The 23,565-nt window shown below is 41.1% G+C and overlaps 1 protein-coding gene across 4 annotated transcripts in view; it reads left to right on the plus strand.

Annotated features, from left to right (window-relative positions):
- Nucleotides 1-21,824, plus strand: part of PRRC1 (proline rich coiled-coil 1) — a 35,444-nt gene extending 13,620 nt beyond the window's left edge. For all 4 annotated transcript variants that reach the window (XM_014586640.2, XM_006145536.3, XM_006145537.3 and 1 more), the window contains 4 exons: nucleotides 1,276-1,439; nucleotides 9,560-9,663; nucleotides 17,325-17,427; nucleotides 21,445-21,824. In XM_014586640.2, the coding sequence (XP_014442126.1) occupies nucleotides 1,276-1,439; nucleotides 9,560-9,663; nucleotides 17,325-17,427; nucleotides 21,445-21,654 (581 nt within the window). In that variant the 3' untranslated portion in view covers nucleotides 21,655-21,824. The remainder of the gene's footprint in view (nucleotides 1-1,275; nucleotides 1,440-9,559; nucleotides 9,664-17,324; nucleotides 17,428-21,444) is intronic.
- Nucleotides 21,825-23,565: the final 1,741 nt, after the last annotated feature.

A 23,565-nucleotide genomic window follows, 5' to 3' on the forward strand; every position in this document is an offset into this window, starting at 1 on the left:
CACACTGCAGTTCCATTCTCCTGCATTTGGGGCACGGGCGTTCACGTACCCAGCATGATTTTCAAGGCTCCAGGTCTGGGATGAACCACATTCAGCCCTGTGGGAGTCCAGTGCCTTCACCAGCATGCCACTGCTGGCCCCAGAAGCAGTTACTTGATGGGTAGAGCAAGCTCTCTGAGGCACTTGTTTTTCTACAATGAAACAAGCCCAGTGACTTTTTGAAGGTAATAAAGCTAGTAAACGATAAACCCAAGGTGATTTCTCAGGCCAGTGACATCAAGAAAAAGGTGTAACTCTGGGCATGTGTGCGTGTGTGCCCAAGATCCTGAGAGGAGAATGGAGGAGAAGGGATTGTGGTGTGGCCACCCTCCTCCCCAGGAGTGATTTCTCACTTTCTGTCTCTCTGGCTAGTGCATGTGCCCTACAGCGAGAAAAAATAATTCTCTTACAAAAGAAAAAGGTGTAAAACTGAGGGGGGGGGAAGAAAGACCCAGAAATGAAATTTTTCTTATTATAGATATCAGAACTTACAGTAACATATAATCTTAGCGTTAACTGTAAAAGTGATAAAACTGAGTGCAAAAACAGCTGACAGTTTACTGACAGCAAAAGCAGTACAATTTTGATCTGACAAAGCTCAAGATAAAACCTACAGTATTTTTCCACAAATATTCTAGAAGTTACTTCATAAAACAGTTTAGAATGTATCAAGAAAGCACAAGAACTATTAGAAGTGGGTTTTAACACAGTTTAACTTTCTTCTCATAATTTCCCCACGGTATCATTGAAAGTAGGATTATTTATCACAAATGAAAGCCTCTTTGAACTGAAGCTTGAAGGAACAGTCCTTATTTAGGGTTAAGAGAGATGTTCCTCATGGAGGAAGGAAATAAGAAAAACAGTATATTCGTCTCTCCTGTATTACCCATCGTTCATGGTAACTTCTGAAATTCCAGGGAAGATGTGATTTGGAGCAAATGTTGGAGTAAGATGGTATTAGCTTAAAGAGTGAAAACATACCTGGTTGTATCCAGACGGTGTGTAAAAAGAGAACTTCAGAGTCTGGCAGCTCAAGATCTGAGTCCTGACGTTGGTGCTAAGTAGCTGTATTAGGTTGGGCAAGACTTGACTAGCCTCCGTTTCCTCAGCTATCTTGCATGGTGTTAGGACACTGGTAACAACTTTGTCACTAAAATGATGCCACATGATATGGTAGTCATTATGAGGATTTTATTGTCATAATTTGGAATTGAAATTTTCTTTTGGCTCTTGTAGAATCTGGAGGGGAACTGGACATTGTAGTGACCTCAAATAAAGAAGTGAAAGTTGCTGCCGTGCGAGATGCCTTCCAGGAGGTCTTCGGCTTAGCCGTGGTTGTAGGGGAAGCCGGGCAGTCCAACATTGCCCCGCAGCCAGTGGGCTACGCCGCTGGATTAAAAGTGAGTAACAGAACAGCGTGTTAGGGTACGGAAACCGTGGGTAATTTTTTTCATTATTCCGATAATAGTCCTGCAGTCTGTAAGGAGGTAGAATGCTTTTTACACACTGAAATGACATCAGCTTGCTTTTAGTTAGACAGCTCTGTAGTGTTAGGAAGATATAGTGGAGTTTTAACTTAAAGAAATCTGAGCAAAGTTTTAATGATTAGGGGAGGGAAAGAAACACATTCAGAGGGCTCAAAAGGAGAGTAGTTGTTCCTGAAAGAGAGATTCTCAACTGAGTATTAATGATCAAACCAATTACTGATATTCTAAAATCCCTTAATCTTATATGATGTAAAATCTTTTTAATTAATTTATTTAAATTTCCTGGACACACACACGCACAGTCTCAGCAGGGTCTTCTGCCGTGATCTCCACATTTGCCTAGGCTGTACAGGTCAGCCTAGGAACAGGAGCCTGTCTTTCCACATAGCTTCCAACATCGTAGAGCCTTGGGTTCCTGCTGTGCCATTGTAGCTGGAGCAAACTTTTTATTATCATCATTATTAATGCTTCGAATGTTAATATTTGAGGAAGTCTGCCCTCTTCTTTTTTTATATATTTTTTATTTTTTTTCTCTCTATGGTAACCAGTATACCCTCATGTGAGAACAAACGAACAATTCATCGACACAGGGATATCTCTCCCACCTTACAAAACAAAAATAAGCAAAGGAGACCCCAACAAATCGTGGCCTCACTTCCCTTATCACCTGCACCTTATTTTGCTTCCTTAAGACCCAAAGCCATCCAGCAGTTGCTAGCATATTCTCTACTTCTCTCTATGCATTCTCTCTCTCTCTTTTTATTTTTTATTCTTTAATTTTGCCATAGGGCACGTGCTCCGCTAGAGATAGACAGTGAGAGGGCCGTGCGCGTAGGGTGTATGGCCACGCTGCAATCCCTTTTCCTCCATTTTCTTCCAGGACTTGGGAACCTAAACATGCCTGGTGTGAGTCTCAAGCTGCCGGGTCCAGGACTCAATCCACAGTCAGCCATGTGGGGGTCCAGCACTTTTAACCACCACACCACCTCATGGCTGCTCTACCCATTCTTTTACAGCCACTCCTGTTAGGCTTTTGCCGCCCCTCCATGGAGATTGCTCTCCAGGTCAACAGTTGTTGTCCATCTTACTTGACTTTTCACTGGTATTCGAGGCAGTTGACCACTCCCTGTTTAATGCTTTTTTAGTTCACGTCCAGGATACCACACTTTGGGTATGTTTCCTACTCCTTCTGTGCTTCCTTTGCTGAGTTCTCCTCTTCTCTCAGTCTCTCAGTGGTTCCCTCATCCTTGTCTATTTACTCTCTTGGTAATTAATCGCACGTTGTCCATGGCTTAAAAACCATGTGTGTGCTGACTGTTCCAAATTTGTATCTTCTCCTAGTAAGTTCTTCATAAGCTTTTGATTTGTTTAAAAGTACCTTCTGGGGACCAGCAGGTGGGATAGTGGTTAAGGTGCTAGACTCCACATGGTCAACTGTGGTTTGGACCCCAGGCCCAGGAGCTTAAAAATCATGCTAGTTACATGTGTTTGTGCATGTGCATGCCCAAATCCTGATAGGAGATTGGAGGGGAAGGGATTGTGCCATGGCCATTCCCCCTGAGGGTGATTTCACTTAAACTCTGTCTGTTGAGTATAGCCACCCTATGGGAAAACCTTAAAAAAAAAAAAGTTGCCTTTGGTAATTTTTTTTTTTTTAAATAGAGATTTTTGCTATAGGGCACATGTGCTCACCAGAGACAGAGACAGAAAGCAAGAAATCACTCCCCATGAGGGCCGGCCACACGCAATCCCTTCTCCTCCTGTTACCTCCCAGGATTTTGGGCACTCAGGCACACACACCCGGCATGAGTTTTAAACTGCTGGATCTGGGACTCGAAGCACTGTCGACTATATGGGAGTCAGTGATGTAACCATTACACCATCTGCTGGTCCCTGCCTTTGACAATTTTACTTGACTATCTGAAACTCAGTATGTCTGAAACTATTGGGTTGACGTGAAAGTCATGACATATTTTTGCATGGAAAAGCATAGAAAAATATGTCATGACTTTCCCAACCCTAAGGATATGCTCTGCTTTCCTCAAAACCTGTCCCTCTTACATTCTCTATCTCAGTTCATGGCAGTTCTAGTCTTCCATTTTCTCAGATGAGAAATGTTCTCTCGGTTCCATCAGGAAATCTTACTTGTTGGTCAGTCATGTGGCACAGTGGTAAGATGATGCTCCACGATGCGGTAGCCAGGTTTGCGTCCTCATGTCTCCCTGCACACACGGGGCATGCGCTAGTGATCCTGGCTGGCTGAGGCTAGGGATGGACTGTGGCATGAAGAGATTGTTGGGGGCTAGCCCTCTTACATTCTCTCTATCTCAGTTCATGGCAGTTCTAGCCTTCCATTTTCTCAGATGAGAAATGTTCTCTCGGTTCCATCAGGAAATCTTACTTGTTGGCCAGTCATGTGGCACAGTGGTAAGATGATGCTCCACGATGTGGTAGCCAGGTTTGCGTCCTCATGTCTCCCTGCACACACGGGGCATGCGCTAGTGATCCTGGCTGGCTGAGGCTAGGGATGGACTGTGGCATGAAGAGATTGTTGGGGGCTAGCTGTCTCTTTCTCTCATGGAAGAAATAAACTTCCTTTTAAACAAGAGAGATACCTTGTTTATAAAACAGCTGATTCTGGGACCAGCAGATGGTGTAATGGCTAAACTGCTGGGCTCCCACGTAGTCGACTGTGGTTATTGCTGGACTCCCACGTAGTCGACTGTGGTTCGAGTCCTGGACCCGGTGGCTTAAACTCAAGCCGGACGTGTGTGCATGCGTGCCCAAGATCCCGAGAGGAGAATGGAGGAGGAGGGATTGCAGCGTGGCCATCCCCCCTGGGGGCTGATTTCTCATTTTTTTCCTGTCTGTCTATCTCTCTGGTGAACACACGTGCCCTATAGCAAAAACCTCTCAAAATAAAAGAAAAAAATAACCCACCTGATTCTTGTTTTCCACCATAGTTACATTCCACAGTGTTGCCACAAATGCTGCATTAATGAATGGGGCACCACTGCTCCCACAAGAACACCAGGGTTAGGTCTCTGCTGCTCTCTGGTCACAGCATATTCACCAAGCTGTCTACAAAGAACTTTGTTCTCTGTTTCTGCTTCTATACATCTGTGCATCTGTGTCTATGTAACGTATTGAGGAAGGTGAGATTTATATTAATTATGAAGAAGAGGGAAAAGTTTATAAAAGTTTGGCGGTACAAATAAAAATAAATTTAGTGAACTGACCATCTGGGAAGCCTGTTTTTCTCCTTACGATTTTTAATGAGTCTTAAATGTTTTATTACATTAGGCACCATTACATAGAATATATTTAAAATCAGTAGTTACTGAACTTGAAAGCCCTGATGGGGATTTTTTTTTTCCCCTCAAGAAAAACCTTATTTGGTGGATAATATGGGTAGTTTGATTTTACTGGATTCTATTAATATTTGTCAAGTTTCTTTTTGTTGTTTTTGCCTTTCAAATTTAGACATGATTTCTTTTTCTGCAGCCTTTAAAACAGTTCAAAACTAAAATCCATTGAAACTAATACGGTTATCCCTCATTATCCATGGGAGTCCAGAGTTCCAGGACCCCCTCAAATACCAAAATCTACACAAGCTTGAGTCCCTACGTGAAGTGGCGTAGTGTTTGCATATAACCTAAGCGCTTCCTCTCCTACGGTTTAATTCATCTCTAGATTACTTGTAGTACCTAATACAATGTAATTCCATGTAAATAGCAGTTCAACTGTTGTTCAGGGAATAATGACTGGAAAGTCTGCACTATTCACTACAAATATGAACATCATCGACCTAACCACATAGCACCTGTCAACAACAACTTAACCTTTTCTATCCACCCTTGGCTGGATACATGGATGAAGACAGCAAGGGCAGCAGATAGAAAGCCCTTTGTAAATGTGTCACTTGTTTATCTTTTTCAGAGACGGTAGAGGGAGCTAAGGAGAAGAAAAATAGAATCATATACTATAGAAATTTTTTTTCCTTTTTTTGGAGAGGTTTTTGCTATAGGGCACGTGTGCTTACCAGACAGGCAGAGAGAGACAGAGATACAGAAACGAGAAATCACCCTCCAGGGGGGATGGCCATGCCGCAATTCCTTCTCCTCCATTCTCCTCTCAGGATCTTGGGCACGCACGCACATGCGCCCGGTGTTAGTTTAAGCCACCGGGTCCGGGACTCGAACTGGGACTACGTGGGAGTCCAGCGATATAGCCATTATGCCAACTGCTGGTCCTCTATAGAAATTTTAATCCCATATTTTATTTGAAATAAATGGAGTTTCAGAACTAAATTTAACTTGTCCTTTAAATATATTAAATCATTTAGGGAAATAAATCAGTTCAGTCGAAGTTAAAGTTAGAAAACTTCTGAAACTTTGCCTCTACCAAATACTAATTCCAGTGAAAAGCCGGTCATTGTTCTGACTGGTGTTTTGTAGCTTTTGTTCAGCCGAGGAAGATGGAGTTAATATCTATAAGCATATATGCACATATATATATATATATATATATATACACACACACACACACACACACACACACACATATATATAAATAAATGTTAATTAATCCTCTGAAACAAGTTGCTTGACAATCCTTTCTCTTCTGTTCCCTTCCAGGGATTTTTGAGCACACATGCACACTCGCTCAGAGTGATTTTTAAGCCGCCAGGTCCTGGAGGCAAACAGAGTCCACCATGTGGGAATTCAGCGCCTTAATGACCTCACCTCGTGCTGGCCCGAAATTACCTCATTCCTGACCCCTACGTTGCATTTTTAGCACCAAAAGAGGCTACATTTAATTAATGAGATAATCAGAGGAAAAGAGAGGACCGATATAACCCCTTTTTAAATTTTCTGTTTGGATTCCTTAGGAAAGAATTAAACTTGTCTACCTAGCTCATTAATCCTATCCCTTGGAGGGACTACTTAATCTTTTGTAAAGTCTGCGAAGTGTAAAGCCTTTTGATATGGGTGGTTAAAAACCAAGCAAACTCAGGCTCTGTTCCCGGAAGCAGGTCATCCTGGAATATTTTGTACCACGTAACCGAGGTACCACCGTCACAGCGTGAGGGACGGACCTCCAAAAATCCTAGTCAACTTACGATTTTTCCTGAATCAACATTTACTTAAGCTGCTTTTTCTTCAAAATATAGCTGTAACTACACTTTGGAGGAGTGAATTAGGCACATTTGTAGGATCCAGTATAAAGACTTAAGTCATTTCATCTGTCATGTTTCTTTCAAAATCAGTAGCTACCTCTTCATTTCAGTAGCACTAGACCTGCTGATGCCGTATTTACACTGTTTATATTTTTAGCATTCACCACAGGAGCCTTTACCTTTTCCCCTTGTTTAGTTTTTCATGAAGTAAGGTCTTACAGCATGCCTGTCAGGTCAGGTGCTCTGCCATCAGGCACTGGAGATGGGAGTGAGCAAAAACAGCTCAGTGTTAGTGCCGTTTAAGTCCTGCCATCTGTAAGTCTTCGTCTTTATAAGCTAGGGTCTTCTTTTTATCAATGTCAGAAGGTACAGGTGAGCCAGAGGGAGAAAGGAAGCATTGCCAATCCCCCACCACATTGCCATGGGACTTGGTCACACCCTAGTCCCTCCTCCGTTTCTTTGTCCTCTCAGGATCCTGTTCACGGAAGCACTCACGTATGCATGCACACATGTCTGCAGTCTGCAAGAGCTGGCCTCCAGCTGCAGTCCACCGTGGGAGATGAGGCCCTCCCTGCAGAGCACGTAGTCACTGTTACTGGGCCAGCTCACCTACCAGTGTCTTCAGCTGTTTTACCTGCTCTCAGACAGGTGTCGCCTCCTTTATTTCATTTGTTTCTCATTTACATCCATTCACCTCTCAACATGTCCTAGCCTTCAGAATTTTCATTTGAGTAAGAACTGACCACTCAATCTTTTTTTTTTTTTTGGAGAGGTTTTCGCTATAGGGTGTGGGCGCTTGCCAGACAGAGAGAGACATAGAGACAGAAAGCAAGAAATCACCCCCCAAGGGGGATGGCTATTCCGCAGTCCCTTCTCCTCCATTCTCCTCTCGGGATCTTGGGCACTCACGTACACACGCCCGGCGTGAGTTTTAAGCCACCAGTTCCGGGACACGAACCATGGTTGACTACGTGGGAGTCCAGCGACATAGCCATTATGCTAACTGCTAGTTCCCCTGACCACTCAATCTTATATTCTGTTTATTTCTGCTGTCCATGGTAAAAATAGGTATATTAATGGTTAGTTTGGTTCAGAAATATATGTTTTAAGACTTATTTTATTTAACTTTATTTTATTTATTTATTTTAATTTGACCAGAGAGGGACAGAGAGAGAGAGAGAGAAACAGAAAGAGGGAAAGTGAGAAAGCAAGCCTCCAGGTCCGGGACTCTAACCATAGTTGGCCATGTGGGAGTCCAGCACCCTTACCCACTACGCCACCTGCCGGCCTCCAGAAATAAATTTTTGTCTTGCCTTTAGACTCAATCTTAGCCAAAAATCTGAGAATTTTGTTTGTTTGTTTTTTTTGTTTTTGTTTTTGTTTTTCACCTTTTGAAAATATTTTACCACATCATTGAAGATCAGTGTTTATGAAACGATTCAGGTAAAAGTAGTAAACAGCAACTTTTTCCTCCTTAATCCAGCTTCTGCTTCTCTGTTATAAGATATGTATTTTAGGCCAGCACCATGTGCAGCAGTAATGTACTGTTCGAGAGAGGCTGGACCCCACAGTGTCCACTGTTCGGATCCCAGCCCAGTCAGCCTGAGGTACACTGGCACATGCACGAGTGCCCAGGACCCAGTGGGCAGGAGAAAGAAAAAGCAGGCATCTTGGTTTAGACCGGACCTCGTGGAGGATGCTCCTTTCTTCTCTCTCGTTCTCACTCGTGTACGTGTGCGTGCTGTGTCCTGAATAAAGGAAACAAAAAAGATTGATATTACTGTTTTCAAGTTCTCTGTTCACCTCAGTAAGTTTTGCTTCATAAATATTTTATTGAATAAGCATTGTTGTATCCATTTATAGCTTTTTATCTTAAATAACTGGCCGTTTTTGGAGCGTATATATTTAGAGGGAATCAGAAGAAAGAGACAAAAACACATGTACTATTGCTATGATTGCCTATCTAAATAATAAGAGAAGATCAACTAAAAACTACTGAGACTGATGATTTCTTGCCACATCAACATTTAAAAATAGATACCTACAGTACCTGCAGATGTAATGATTACATCGCTGGACTCCCATGTAGTCAACCATTGTTTGAGTCCTGGACCTTGTGACTTAAAACTCATGCCAGGCACGTGTGTGTGTGTGTGTGTGTGTGTGTGTGTGTGTGTGTGCGCACATGCACGTGCGTACCCAAGATCCCAGGAGAATAGATTGCGGCATGGCCATCCCCCTGGGGAGTGATTTCTCAATTTCTGTCTCTTTCTGTCTCACTGGTAAGTGCACATCCCTTCTAGCAAAAATCTCTTTTAAAACAAAAATACAGTTTTCAGGCCAGCCAGGTAGTGTGGTGATTAAGGTGGCCAGATTCCATATTTCTGAGTATGTGGTTTGAGTCCTGGACACGGTGGCTTGAAAAACACCAAGGTGCTTGTTTGTGCGTGCCCAGAATCCCAAGAAGAGAATGGAGGAGAAGGGGTTTTGGTGTGGTCACAAAGGGGTGGTGATCACTTTCTCTCTGTCTCTCTCTGGGGAGCACACATGCCTTGTAGCAAATTTTTAAAAAAGTTTTCTTATATTAGTCGTACGTGATTAGGAAACAACGTAAAAATAACTCATTTCACAACACGTAATAATGGTGGTGGAATAATTTGGAAACTGTTAACACTGAGGGAACATGATTAGACGTTTTTATTTTTTTACTCCGTATGCTTTCATATTATCTGAACGTTTACAGTGAATGTACATGTGCCTGTTATAAATATATGTATGTGGCGTATAATCATAAATTAGTACCTTAATGTCATATCATGTAAAACAGTTTGTAACCTACACCGTTATTGTTTAGGGTGCCCAGGAACGGATAGATAGCTTACGTCGAAATGGAGTGATCCATGAAAAGCAGACAGCCGTGTCGGTGGAAAACTTCATTGCAGAATTGCTACCTGATAAGTAAGAGGCTTATTGTATTTCTCTTAGAAGCAAAATGTGGGCCAGCCCTTGGGTGATTGGATTCCTCATGGATGGCAATGTGGTTTGAGTCTCATACCCAACAGTTTTAGAAATATGTCCAAAATCCTGAAAGGAGGGAGGAATGGAGGAAAAGGGATGAAAGCATGATTACGTGCCTTGGGAGGTGCTTCCTAGGGTTTTTTCTCTCCAGTTAGCACACATGCCTTCTGACAAATTAATAAATTAAAAAAAAAAGCAAAATGTAACTGGGTCTGGTGTTTTCAAATGAGTATCTAGCGAAATGTGTCTCCGTTTTTTAGAGCCAAAGAGAAAAGAGAGAAAAGGGCGTTCTAACATTGGCTCTGTCTCTGAAGTTGCAGTGTCCCACAAAGCTTAGCTGACATTTCTGTTCTAGTTTCTCTTTTCAAATTATAAAATAGAGATTAGTTTTGTCTGCTTTTCAAGATTGGTCTAATAATCACGTAATCGAATGGCACTAAATGTAAGAAAAAGGTGTATTAAGAAAAACACTGCAGGGATTCCAAAATTATTTTGCACCAATAAACTCGTACCTTAATTCCATCTTTCTATGATCTTTCTGAAATTCCTTGTGTAGTTAGTTATATCCAGCAGGCTTCCAGCTGTAGAGAACACAGTCATTCACACAGTGAATTATTGAAAATAATGTAAGGAATGGGCAGAATGGCCTGATAGCAGTCACTGGGCTTGAGTTTCTTCTCAGTACTGTCTCTCATGGATTTAGTTTAGAAAAACCTCCGGGCAGAGTAATCTTTGTTTTGGAGAGCTCTATATTTATAGTTGATGGCTTTCTTTATGGGGAAAAATGTTTTATATATGCTGAATTGATTTATATTAAAGTAATTTTCATTTGGGGGCCAGCGGGTGGTGTGGTTAAGTTAGCACTGGACTCCTACATGGCTGGTTCGAGTCCTAGGTTTGGCAACCCGAATACCATTCCGGGCGCATGTGCTCACGTACCTACAGTCCTTGGAGGAGAAGGGATTGAGGTGTGGCCATTCCCCCCTAGGGGTGATTTCTCACTTTCCCTCTGACTTTCTTCTCTCTCTCTCTCTTTCTGTCTGTCTTTGGTGATCTCATGTGTCCCATGGCAAAACAAATAAACAAATGGAAACGTCCATTGTTAAAATCTACCTTTTGTAATAGCACTGTGATTTTGCTGTTGTTTTTCCTTTCTTTTTTATTTATTCGGTGTTAAATAACTGTATGCCTAGCACTTTATGGCTATAGTATGCAAAAAAAAAAGTCCTCCACCTTTGAAAGCATAATATAGGCCAGTTGAAAGAGAAGATGCGTACACACGCATGTTTAAACTAATGGTATAAAAGGGTGTGTGATATTCTTGCTGAAATGTTATATAAAATTTCTATGAAATTAACTCAATTTGAAGGTAGTATTAAATGAAATTCATGAAGTCTTAGGGCTTGAACTGGATTTTGAAGAGGGAGTAAAACTTGGTTAAATTGAAAAATGTAGGATATTCTGGGTGAAGAAAAATTTTTAAAATAATTCAAATGTACTCTGGGGTTGGAATATTCACTTTGGCCAAATGTTTGTTAAATAGGAAATCAAGACGTGGTGTGGGGATAGATTGTGGGTGAGGCGTCTGAACCTTGGTAAGCACCGAGGGACTAGCCAATGATGATGATGATTTCATTTTTCCCCGTTCACCCTAAGTCTATGCATTTAATGGTTACCTTAGAGATTGCAATATGCCTTTTATTAACATTAAAATAAAAACTATGACTTCTGAAAATATTGGAGCTACTTTTTTTTTTTTGAGAGATTTTCACTGTAGGGCGCATGCGCTCGCCAGACAGACAGAGACATAGAGACAGAAAGCGAGAAATAACCCCCAGGGGGGATGGTCATGCCGCAATCCCTTCTTCTCCATTCTCCTCTCGGGATCTTGGGCATGCACGCACACGCGCCCGGCGTGAGTTTTAAGCCACCGGATCCGGGACACAAACCGCGGTCGACTACGTGGGAGTCCAGCGACATAGCCATTACGCTAACTGCTGGTTCCCTGGAGCTACTTTTAATACTGTTCGCCCTTTCACCTTTTGCAGTATCGCTGTGCAGTATCTTAGTTCTGCATACATTTTAAACTCCAAGGACGTTATTACTATTGTTCTGTACAGGCAACTTGGTTTTTTGTTCTGTTTTGTTTTAAGAGATTTTTGTTATAGGGCTTGTGCTCACCAGAGAGAGAGGCAGACAGACAGACGGAAAGTGAGAAATCACCTCCCAGGGGTAATGGCCATGCCACAACCCCTTCCCCAATCTCCTCTTGGGATTTTGGGCACGCACACACATGTGCCTGGCGTGAGTTTTAAGCTGCTGAGTTCAGGACTTGAAGCGCAGTCAACTGTGTGAGAGTCCAGCAATGTAAGCATTATCTCCAGGCAGTTTTGTTTATATTTATTCTATGAATTCTTTCCTGCATTTTCTGTTTTTCTAAGACCATTATCCTTCTGCCTAAAGAGCTTCCTTTGATTTTATGTTTAATGCAGGACTGCTCGCTCAAATGATCGCCTTTTATTTGTCTGAAATGCTTGAATTCACTTTTATTTTTACTGGATGTAGAAGTCTAGGTTGGTAATTCTTTTCTTTCGGTACTTTAAAAATACCATCGTATTGTTTTCTGGCTCCCGTCCTTTCTGTTACGTCAGCAGTCTTGTTTCCGTGAAGATGATACGTGGCTTTCTGCGGCTGCCTTTCAGCTGTCCTCTGTCGTTGACGTTTGCATTTTTACTAGTGATATGTCTAGGTATGTTTGTTTTATTTGCTTTCTTGAAGCTTTGATAATTAGTTTTTGGTGGATTCACTAAGCTTGTTGATTCTGTGGATAGATGTCTTTCATCAGTTTTGGAAAATTCTTACTATTACAGCTCCAGAACTGCTGCTGGCCCATTTTTCTCTCCCTTCTCTTTGTAGAACTCTAATTATATGTTTGTTCACTCTTTGACAGCGTCTCACATTTTCCAGTGTCATTTTTTTCTCCTCCTACTCTTCTCTCTGTTCTTCAGTTTGGACATTTTCTGTTTACCTGTTTTCAGGTTCACTAGTCTTGCTTTCTCCTGTATCCAGCCTGCTGTTAAACGTACACATCAAATTCTTCTTTCCTTAAAAATATGTTCAGCTTAGGGACCAGCAGATGGCATAGTGGTTATGTCACTGGACTTCATTTTTGGTATTTATTTTTTTTTTTGGAGAGGTTTTTGCTATAGGGCGTGTGTGCTCACCAGAAAGACAGAGAGAGACAGAGAGACAGAAAGCGAGAAATCACCCTCCAGGGGGGATGGCCACGCCACAATCCCTTCTCCTTAACTTGCCTCTCGGGATCTTGGGCATGCACGCACACGTGCCCGATGTGCATTTAAGCCACTGGGTCTGGGTCTTGAGCTGCAGTTGACTACATGGGAGTCCAGCGACATAGCCATTACACTAACTGCTGGTCCCTGAACTTCGCTTTTCAAGTCCCAGACCCAACAACTTAAAACTCACTCCGGGCCATGTGTGTATGTGTCCAGGATCCCAAGAGGAGAATGGAGGAGAAGGGATTGTGGTGTGGCCACCCCTCGATGGTTGGAGGTGGTAGTGGCGAGGTTCCTCTCTTTCTATCTCTGAGGGGATAGTGTTATGACTACCCCTCGATGGTTGGAGGTGGTAGTGGCGAGGTTCCTCTCTTTCTATCTCTTTCCTCTCCAGTGGCTCACATGCCCTATAGCAAAAATCTGTCTTAAATAAAGAAAAAAAGGAGGTTCAACCTCCTTTGAATATCTACATCTTTTCGTCTGTTTGATTATCTTTACCTTTCCTTCTTTGGATATATTAATCATAGTTATTTTAAAGTCCTTGTCTACTCATTCCAGTGTCTGGGCTCACTCAGAATCTGCTTTGGTCTTCTTTTGCTGTGGGGTTGATGATGTCATGCTGTCTCTCTGATTGCCTAGTAGTCTTCGACAGCCAGACATTGTACATAAAATACTCCAGAGGCTTCACGTGATCTTGAGAAGGTTCATCTGTTCCTCAAGTAAACAGAGTTGTGTGGGTGTGAGGAAGGAAGGTAGTCTGGTGTACTTGGAGCTAAATCAAGGCCCGGTTGTGTTCAGGGTCCCCCGGTGGTCTTCATTCTCCTTTGAGATGTTCTCTCCATTTTGTGCGCCTCGATTCTCCAGCTCTTTGATACCTTTAGTGTATGATTTGTCTAACTCATCTGGCATTTCACTGGGAGCACTGGCCAGCCATAAACTCTTCTGTCATAGTTAGATATGGTATTTTTCCCATTAAATACCTTTTGAGCAGAAGAATAGCATATTATAGAGATTATGGATAGTAATAGTATTAGAAGTCTGTTCGTATTTTCTAGTAGGGATTCAGGAAGAGAGAGGAAAGAATGGGTGTGATAGCGAGGTTCAGAGTGGGGAGGGAGGGAGAACAGGACAGTGCAGAGCGAGTCCAGGGTACCAGACACTTCCTATTTCTTTCTTTGGCTACTTTTCTCTTCATTGCTCCTGCAGAAAATAAATGCACAGAAGACAAAGTCGAAAAAATGCACGCTTACAATGGAGGCAAGAAAAGTCCAATCCAGGAAGAGCAGGCCGGCCAAAAGAAGAAATCTCAAATGCGTTTGGCCCCTAACAAAAATAGAGCTACTATAGACTAGTGTTTCAACTATGGATGAGATTTTTATCACTTCATGCCAAATGAGAAAAGTTAGCTTTATACATAATAAACCCTATGTTGAAAAATGCCAGTGAAAGCTTGAACATCCCCATTCTGAGATGAGCTATGTAGCTTTTGGTGTTAAAATCTCGGGTTACATGTTAAATATGCAAAAATGACCTTAAAATATCTAGAATGTCTCTTCTGTGAATTGGTGACAGCTGTCTTTGATGTAGCGCAAATTGGTATACCAATAGCATTAAGCTGAAAGAGTGATTTCCTAGATCCTACTGAACATCTTTTCCTGCTATATGAAATCTAAATTTCTTGGCACCACAGTTTTTAAGGCCTTTTCAAGTCATCAGCTTCAGATAGGATTGATCAAGTTCATCTTAAGTCACCAACCACATGGAGTGGGAGAGGGACCAGGGTCCTCGGGGCTTGTCTTTCACCATCTCTAGTCCGGAAAACTTCTCTTACCCCTCCCTAATTTAGGGGACCCAGGAGTGGGGGCCGTAGTCGAAGGATTGGTGACAGAAATGGAAGAGGTTTTGGTAGGAATGACAGTGATTGCAGTTTTAGATTTACTGAGTTGAAAAGAATATGGTAGCAGATATCCTGGCTGAAACGTTCAGTATCCCACTGGCATTTTAGAGAGCCAGGAGACCTTCGAGTCTGCTGTGCATTCACTGACAGAGAAGGCATTCTCCTCACACCTTCACTGGCCACATTGCAGGACACACCCAACAGCTTGGTCAGTACGTTACTCCCTGTCTCCCGGTAGACATTATTTTGCACAGAGCATGCAAAGTAAGTTTAGCTATGCTTGGCTTTGTGGAAACTTCATAAACACATTATCTTTTTTATTTCTTTCATGAGAGAGAGAGTATGACAGTTCAAGAGATTGCACACGCATGAAAGGGAGAGAGGAATAGCCTAACCCTAGACAATCTCGTCACACTGTGGTTCACTTCCCTAACTGGCTAGCTAGGATCTTGGATGCATGCGCCCACCACGTTTCAGGTCTACTTGGAATCCCAACCTGCTGTTGGTCATTTGCCTTCAACTGCAGGCAGCCTGAGTGCTGCTGCCTACACCACCGTAGCAGGGCCACGAATATATTATCTTGACTGAGAAAGTTGTCATACCCCCCCAAGAAAGCCCACTGATTAATGTAACAAATAAAATAAATGTCGTTAATGTTCTTAATTCAAACAGTTTTAGGATATGAATAATGTAGACATTATAAACTGCCATTTTAACATTCAGCACAGTTGCTTATTTTACTCTCTATTTTACTTTATTAGTTTTTCAAATATGTAAATTGGTTTACTATTTTACATTTCATTATACTTTATAGGATCACCTTTTTTTTTTTCTTTTAGAGGTTTTTGCTATAGGGCGCAAGCATTCGCCAGAAAGACAGAGAGAGACAGAGAGACAGAAAGCAGGAAATCACCCCTCCCCCTCTCGAGGGGGATGGCCACACCGCAATCCCTTCTCCTCCATTCTCCTCTCGGGATCCTGGACACGCGTGCACACGCACATGCCCGGCATGAGTTTAAGCCACCAGGTCCAGGACTCGAACTGCGGTCGACTATATGGGAATCCATTGACATAGCCATTACACCGACTGCCGGTCCCTAGGATCAGCTTTTATTAAAAAAAAAGTACTTTTATTTATTATTATTTTAATTTGCTATAGGCATGTGCACTCACTAGAGAGAGAGGAAGGAAGAGAGAGAGAAAAAGGAAAAGTGAGAAAGCAGAACTCCAGGTCCGGGACTTGAACCACAGTCAGCCATGTGGAAGTTCAGTGCCTTAACCAACACACCACCTGCTGCCCCTCAACATTTTTTTCTTTTCTTTTTCTTTTCTTTTTTTTATTTTAGGTTTTTGCCATAGGGCACATGTGCTTGCCAGAGACAGAGACAGAGGGAAAGGTAGAACTCACTCCTGGGAGGATGGCCATGCCTCAGTCTCTTCTCCAGTTCCCTCTGAGGATTTTGGGCATACAGTGTGACTCACACGCCACTGGGTGGGGGCTTGAACCATGGTCAGCCATGTGGGAGTTAAGCACCTTAACCACCACGCCATCTGCTGTCCCCAGGATCTACATATTTTTAAAAATAGAGATGGTGAACCTTTTTCTGCTCTGCTATCCTTTTATTGTTTAAATTCATGATTTCAGGACTTCTGATTATTTCATGATTCTGTTGGGTTGTCAGAAAAGTCATGATGTATTTTTCTGGTTTTCCATGTAAAATATGTTAGGACTTTTCCAGCAACCCAATAATTAGATAAAATTCTGGTTGTGACATAGTTGTCTTCAATGAAGTCAATTTTAAAATATATCACTTTCTGTCATTTTTAAGCATCTTTAAATAGAAGAAAGTTTCCTTAATTTTATTAGACTGACATATTGTGAACAATTCAGGCTTTGTCAGTACTGAGAGGATTATTTGTCATTTCCTCTGAATGAACTTAGTCTGATTTGCTAGTGATTTTGCTAGTTGGTTACTTACTATTGACAGGGTTGGTAATATAATACTTGCCATATTTTGGCAAGTGACATTTTAAAAAATATTATTCATGTAAGCGAGTTGTGTGTTCAAGTGAGTATAAATTTGTATCTATTGCAAATTTGAAAAACCCTGCTTCCACTTACTCTCCCCCATTTTAGCAAGAAAATATTTTCCATGATAAGTAATTTTTAATTATTTTTTCTTTGTAGTTATTCCCTCTTCATTTCTTTGTAGAATTAAGCCAACAGAGTAATTTTTTTCTCTTGTTTTTGTGGCTTATCCTCCAGCAAATTGATCAGAAAAACATTGCCCTTTTGAAATCTGTTAGCGTTTTATCTGAATGACGGTACTTGGTGTATTCGGTTAGTCTCTCTGCCGTAACTCTCATGTAGCATGTAAGCAGTTTGAAACTCCTGTGTTCTGTCGCAGGTGGTTTGACATCGGGTGTTTGGTGGTTGAAGACCCTGTCCATGGCATTCATCTCGAGACGTTCACACAAGCCACGCCGGTGCCTTTGGAATCTGTGCAGCAGGTGAGTGCTCTCCCATGCTCTGTCTTTGTGCTCCACAGAAACTTGCAGTATTGTTTTCAAAATAAGAAGATGTTTGGAACCAGCAGTTAGTATAATGGCTATGTTGCTGGACTCCCATGTAGTCGACCGCGGTTCGAGTCCTGGACCCGGTGGCTTAAACTCAAAGTGAGCGCGTATGCGTGCGTGCCCAAGATCCCAAGAGGAGAATGGAGGAGAAGGGATTGCAACATGGCCATCCCCCCCTGGGGGTTGATTTTTCGCTTTCTGTCTCTCTGTCTCTCTCTGTCTTTCCAGAGAGCACACGCGCCCTATAGCAAAAACGTCTCAAAAAAAAAGTGATTTTTGGTGGTGTTATTGTTAGAAAGATGTTCTTGATTTTTAGTCTTTCCTCTTATATAGACTTTTTCTTTGCTTTTCAATTTCCTTGTCTTGCCATCTTATTTTAATACCTCCCTACGTTTGTTTTCCAACTATCTTCGAAAGGGTGATCATTGTTTTCCTCTCTGTTTTTTAAATTATGCTCCCTAGCCTGAGATTAGGAAGAGATGCCCCTCTCCTGCTCGTTCTCTCATTACTCTCCCCTTTGCCTCACGTTTTTATCCCGCCATTACTTTTCTTTCTCTTGATTTGATCTTCCTCCCTGGCTGTTCACGGTTAGTAACGAGTCAGTATTGGAAGCTTCGGTGGTGGGCACGTGTCTGCAGGCTTGGCTTGTTGACTGAAAAGTGGACTTAATAATGTCCCTATCCACAGAGTTTTCAGAAGAATGTGAGCATAAATGTTGATTCTTATTCTGTTTCTCTAAAGGATTTGTCTAAACCTTTTCATCAGTGAAATGGAATATAAGTATGTATTTCCATTGGAATCTCTGTACTGTTAAATGGTATTTTGTTGACCTTTTCCTATCATTCACTTCATAAAATTTTGCTTCACAATTTTACTTTTTTTAAAAAAATCTTTCCAGAGGTACATGTGCTCGTCAGAGAAAGAGGGAGGGGTAGAAGCACTCCTCAGTGGGGCATTGACATAGCGTGGTCTTCGCTCCTCTGCTTCTTCCCTCCTCCATTTCTCTTCCCAAATCCCTATTTTTTGAAATTTTTGGGCATACATGCTTATGTGCCTGGTGTGTTTTTCTTTTTCTTTCTTTTTTTTTGGAGAGGTTTTTTGCTATAGGGTACATGGCGCTCGCCAGACAGAGAGAGACAGAGACAGAAAGCGAGAAATCATCCCCCAGCGGGGATGGTCACGCCGCAATCCCTTCTCCATTCTCCTCCTGGGATCTTGGGCATGCATGCACATGCACCCAGCATGAGTTTTTAAGCCACCGAGTCCAGGAAGTGAACCGCGGTCAACTACGTGGGAGTCCAGCGACATAGCCATTACACTAACTGCTGGTTCCCTGATTATACTTTCATGCAACATTAAATGTAATTTCAAAAGTCTCTTAAAGTTATTTGGGACTTAAAGACATTTGAAATCTGATGAAAGTATTGTTTTCCCTCCCAAGAAAACTCACATATATATTACATAAAAACTTGGCATGTGTTTTCATAAAATTCCTGAAAACAACTTTATGGCCATTTTAAAAGGTTATAGTTTAGATAGGGGACTAAGGATTGATCCTTAGAATTTTGAGATTTTACTGAAACTTGTTTATACTATAGTCTATTTTCAGAAGTCTAAGAAATCTTTTTTGTAGGTAGCAACATTAAACTCAATCGCGCATTCAGGTGATTGACAGGCTGTAAGTGATGCTTACTGTTAGGCCAAAAATTAGAAAAATAGGATAAAGTGATAAGCATTTCTAGGAAAATACAAATTTTGTTGTAGTTGATTCAAGAATAAGTGTGACTTCACTGTATGAAATTGCTCTCTCTGACAGCCAAAAACAGTTAAACATCGTCAGTTTCACTTGATTCAGTCTGATTATCCCAGTGAAGCATTATAGCAGAAGAATTTTATCTAACTTCCAAAAAATCACTGAGTTCTAATGGTGTTATAAATGAGTGCTATAAAACATTCAAGGACCAATGATTCTTATGCTAATAGAGTATCAAAACTAGAGGCAGAAAATTTTTCAGTGTATTCTATGAAACTAGCCTGCCCCTAATCCCTAGAAAATAATAGTCCAGTCTCACTTATGAGCTAAGTGTAAAAATTGTTTGTACAGTTAATAAATAAAATCTAGAAATTATTAGAAGAACATTACATCCTGACCATGAAGCATTTGTCTTAAGAATAGCAGGATGGTTCAACAATAGCAGGGCAATTTATGTAATTCAATATATGAATAGATTAAAGAAACAAAGAATTCAATAGAGTCGAAAGTATTTTTTATTTAAAGAGAGATTTTTGCTATAGGCAGCATGTGCTCACTGGAAAGACAGAGAGACAGAAAGTGAGAAATCTTCCTCTCCCCTCACCCCCCCAGAGAGGATGGCCTCCCCTCAACCCCTTCGCTTCCATTCTCCTCTCAGGATCTTGAACATGAATACACACGCACCTGGCATGAGTTTAAGCCTTTGAGTCCAGGACCTAAACCACAGTTGACTACATGGGAGTCCAGCTACATAACCATTTCGCCATCTACTGGTCTTGAGTTGAAAGTATTTTGTAGAAATAGCAACCATACTGGAGACCACCAGGTGGCATGGAGGTTAAGGTGCTGGACTGTGGTTCAAGTCCTGGACCTGGTGACTTGTTTTCTCACTTTCTCCCTCTTTTCCTCTCTTTCTTTCTGGTGATCACTTATGTCCTACAGCAAATTTAAAAATAATAATAAACAAATAAATTTTAAAAAGAGAAATCGCAACCATACAATAACTCTAATTAGCTAATTAGGATTAGAAAGGTATGTGCATCCTTGAAAATCACAGCAAACCTCAGATCTAATGATAAAACGTTCGACACCTTATCATTTAAGCGTGCTCCTATCATCGCATCGGCACTGCTGTAGATCTGGGTCAGCAAACACCGGCCTGCGGCTGTCCAGCAGCTGTTTCTATAACTCGCCGCAGTGCTGTCTGTTTGCTTGTTGTCTGCAGCTGCTTTGGTACCGCGCCAGCAGAGTTGAGTAGGCGCAGCAGAGACCGTCTGGCCCACGGGGCCTGAAATGTCCACTGGTTCTTTTCAGGAAAGTCTGCAGACCTCTGTGCTATATATCTGACTGTTGCAAAAGAACATTTTATTTTATCTTTAGGAATCTATATTGGAAAGAAATAGACATGATGCTCAAAGAACAGATAGGACTTAATATATACTAATATTGGGAGGGACCTATGACATATCTGCCAAGTACAAGTCAAAAACAGCCCCTGTGGTATCCTGATTATTAGCAGTGGGATGTGTGTGCGCATTCATACATGTGCGCACACGCACACACACACGCCTTAAAATACATAAATGAATAAGGAAATAATGGGTTGTCAGGAAAGTCATGATGCATGTTTGCATAGAAAAACAGAGAAGGGGAACCAGCAGTTAGCGTAATGGCTATGTCGCTGGACTCCCAGGTAGTCTACCACGGTTCGCGTCCCGGACCCGGTGGCTTAAAACTCACTCCGGGTGCGTGTGCGTGCGTGCCCAAGATCCTGAGAGGAGAATGGAGGAGAAGGGATTGCAGCGTGACCATCCCCCGTGGGCAGTGACTTCTGGCTTTCTGTCTCTATGTCTCTCTCTGTCTGTCTGGCGAGCACACGCGCCCTATGGTGAAAACCTCTCAAAAAAAAAAAAAAAAAAAAAAAAACAGAGGACTCCCAATAACCTAATTGATTTAGGACTAAGATTAAATTAGAACTACAAAATGAGCTTAAAGGGAACATTTTAAACAAAGTAGTGATGTATATTATTATTTTCCTTTAAAATCTCACAACTTTATTCAGTTGGTATCATAGCTTTGCTTTTTTTTGTTTGTCATAATCCAAAAGTAACCTGAGAAACTTGGAAATGTCATGTATCATAGTTCCAGTGGCTTTTCTCAAATGTATGGTGAGTAATATCAATTTTGTTCTCTTATAGGCTCAAAGTCTCACTCCCCAGGACTACAATCTTAGATGGTCAGGCCTTTTGGTCACAGTGGGTGAAGTCCTGGAAAAGAGCTTACTAAATGTCAGCCGGACTGATTGGCACGCGGCTTTTACTGGCATGTCCCGCCGACAGATGATCTACAGCGCGGCCAAAGCCATCGCAGGCATGTATAAACAGCGCCTGCCGCCGAGGACCATGTGAGGAGGCCGGGGCTTTGCCTCACTCTTAGCTTGATGTTGAAGAAGAGATTGTACCTTCATGAATTGAGTAATTATGATGAATCCAGCAGTTTTTATAGTTTTTCTGTGAGCTGCAATTTTTCTTTGTCCAGGAAGACTTGATGTCATTTCAGTAGATGCAAAGAAAAAAAATTCATTTTATAATCACGTAATTTTATGTGTCATAGTTCTGAACAAAAGAAAATAGACAAATATATTTATAGCACAATTTGATAAACCAAATTTATAAGGTAGAAATTCATGTGCAAAGACATCTAATTTAATACTGTGTACTTAGTTTCTTTCCTTTTTTAAAGACGTCAAAGAACATATTCGTCGAATATGCTTTTAAGCATTGTTTCTTTTTGCTTCATCTCTGCCCTGTCAGTCTGTGAAGGTTTCATTTTGTTTTGTTTTATTTGTTTAAAAGAGATTTTTTGCTATAGGGCATGTGCGCTGGCTAAAGCAAGAGTAAGAGAGAAAGGGAGAAGTCACCTCCCGGGGGGATGGCTATACTGCAGTCCCTTCTCCTCCATTGTCTTCTTGGGATTTGGGGCACATACACACACATGCCCGTCATGAGTTTCAAACCACTGAGTCCAGGACTCAAACCATGGTTGGCCATGTGGGAGTCCAGCACCTTAACCACTGTGCCACCTGCTGGCCTTTTTGTGTGTGCACATGATCTCCAGTCTGAAGCCAAGCAGCTTGCTCAGCAATTGACCTAAACACCTACTTGGGAAGACGTTCCACCGCCCCGTGCGTTTTTAACAATGTGGGCCAAAATTCCAGACTCTATCATTTTCTTTTTGGTCATCACGTACACACATAGTTGGATAATTATACTTTTTAAATTTTTCTTAAAATAATTTTTGGCATTTCGCACGTTTATCTTTACTATGATCATTGGGGCAATACATTCAATTTTTCATCGTTTTATGACAGCTGACGGACAAATGATTCAAGTAGGTTTTAAATCAGAAGTATTCATGTTATTTTTGTATATTGTTATTTAGTACTTCCAAGAATGAACTTTGACAACAGCCATTGTTTCTGCTTCCATTCGAGTTCTTCAGACTGTAGTATATAAAACTTTGAGAGAGGTTTACACTGTTGCCTATTTGATGGTATGCTGTCATTTTAATTAATATTACTTCTTACTTAGTTTGCATTAAACACTCTTTTTCAACTTTGTGCCATTCTGCCTTTTTATGAATATTTTCAAAGGAACTTTTATATTCAATCTGGCTCATATAGTAAAACCTTTTTTTTCTCCTCAAATAATATATTTTACCATTTTTGGATTTATATAAATCAAAATTAAATAGATTTTTTTCTTATGTGTTGAACTCTATATATCTACTGTCAAATAACTTTTTGAAGATAATTTCTTATAAATATAATTTAATTGTTATTTACTCTTCCATATAATTCTTTAGATGTAAAAGAATTAGCACAATCTCTGGCAGTTTTATAAAAGGGGTCGAAGGTTTTATTCATTATCTTTACAAGTTTACTTTGTATTAATATTATTTCAAGTAATTGCTTGATTGCTGTTATTTCTTACCTAAAGATGAGAAGAGTTTAAGTATTAATTTTGAAACTATGTATGTTCATTTCTAAATTTCTAAGCACTGTATAAGGATTGTTCAGTGAAATTCAGACTTCTGTATTATTAAAAGTAATGATAAATCAAAGAGATATATACCAAATGCTGTAATGGCCTTTTGTCTAGGAGCCATAGATTACTTTTTTCCTTCTTCATGTGTAAGAAAGAAAAGCCTTTTTCTACCATTACTTCAAAAAAGCCATCCTTTTTTAATAGTATTTCATCATGACATTGCTGTCTGACAAAAACATAGTCTTTCGTTGCCAACTGAAGGAAAATATGCCT

The sequence above is a fragment of the Tupaia chinensis genome, unplaced genomic scaffold (genome assembly GCF_000334495.1).
Source record: "Tupaia chinensis unplaced genomic scaffold, TupChi_1.0 Scaffold000152_1, whole genome shotgun sequence".
Taxonomy (NCBI): domain Eukaryota; kingdom Metazoa; phylum Chordata; class Mammalia; order Scandentia; family Tupaiidae; genus Tupaia; species Tupaia belangeri.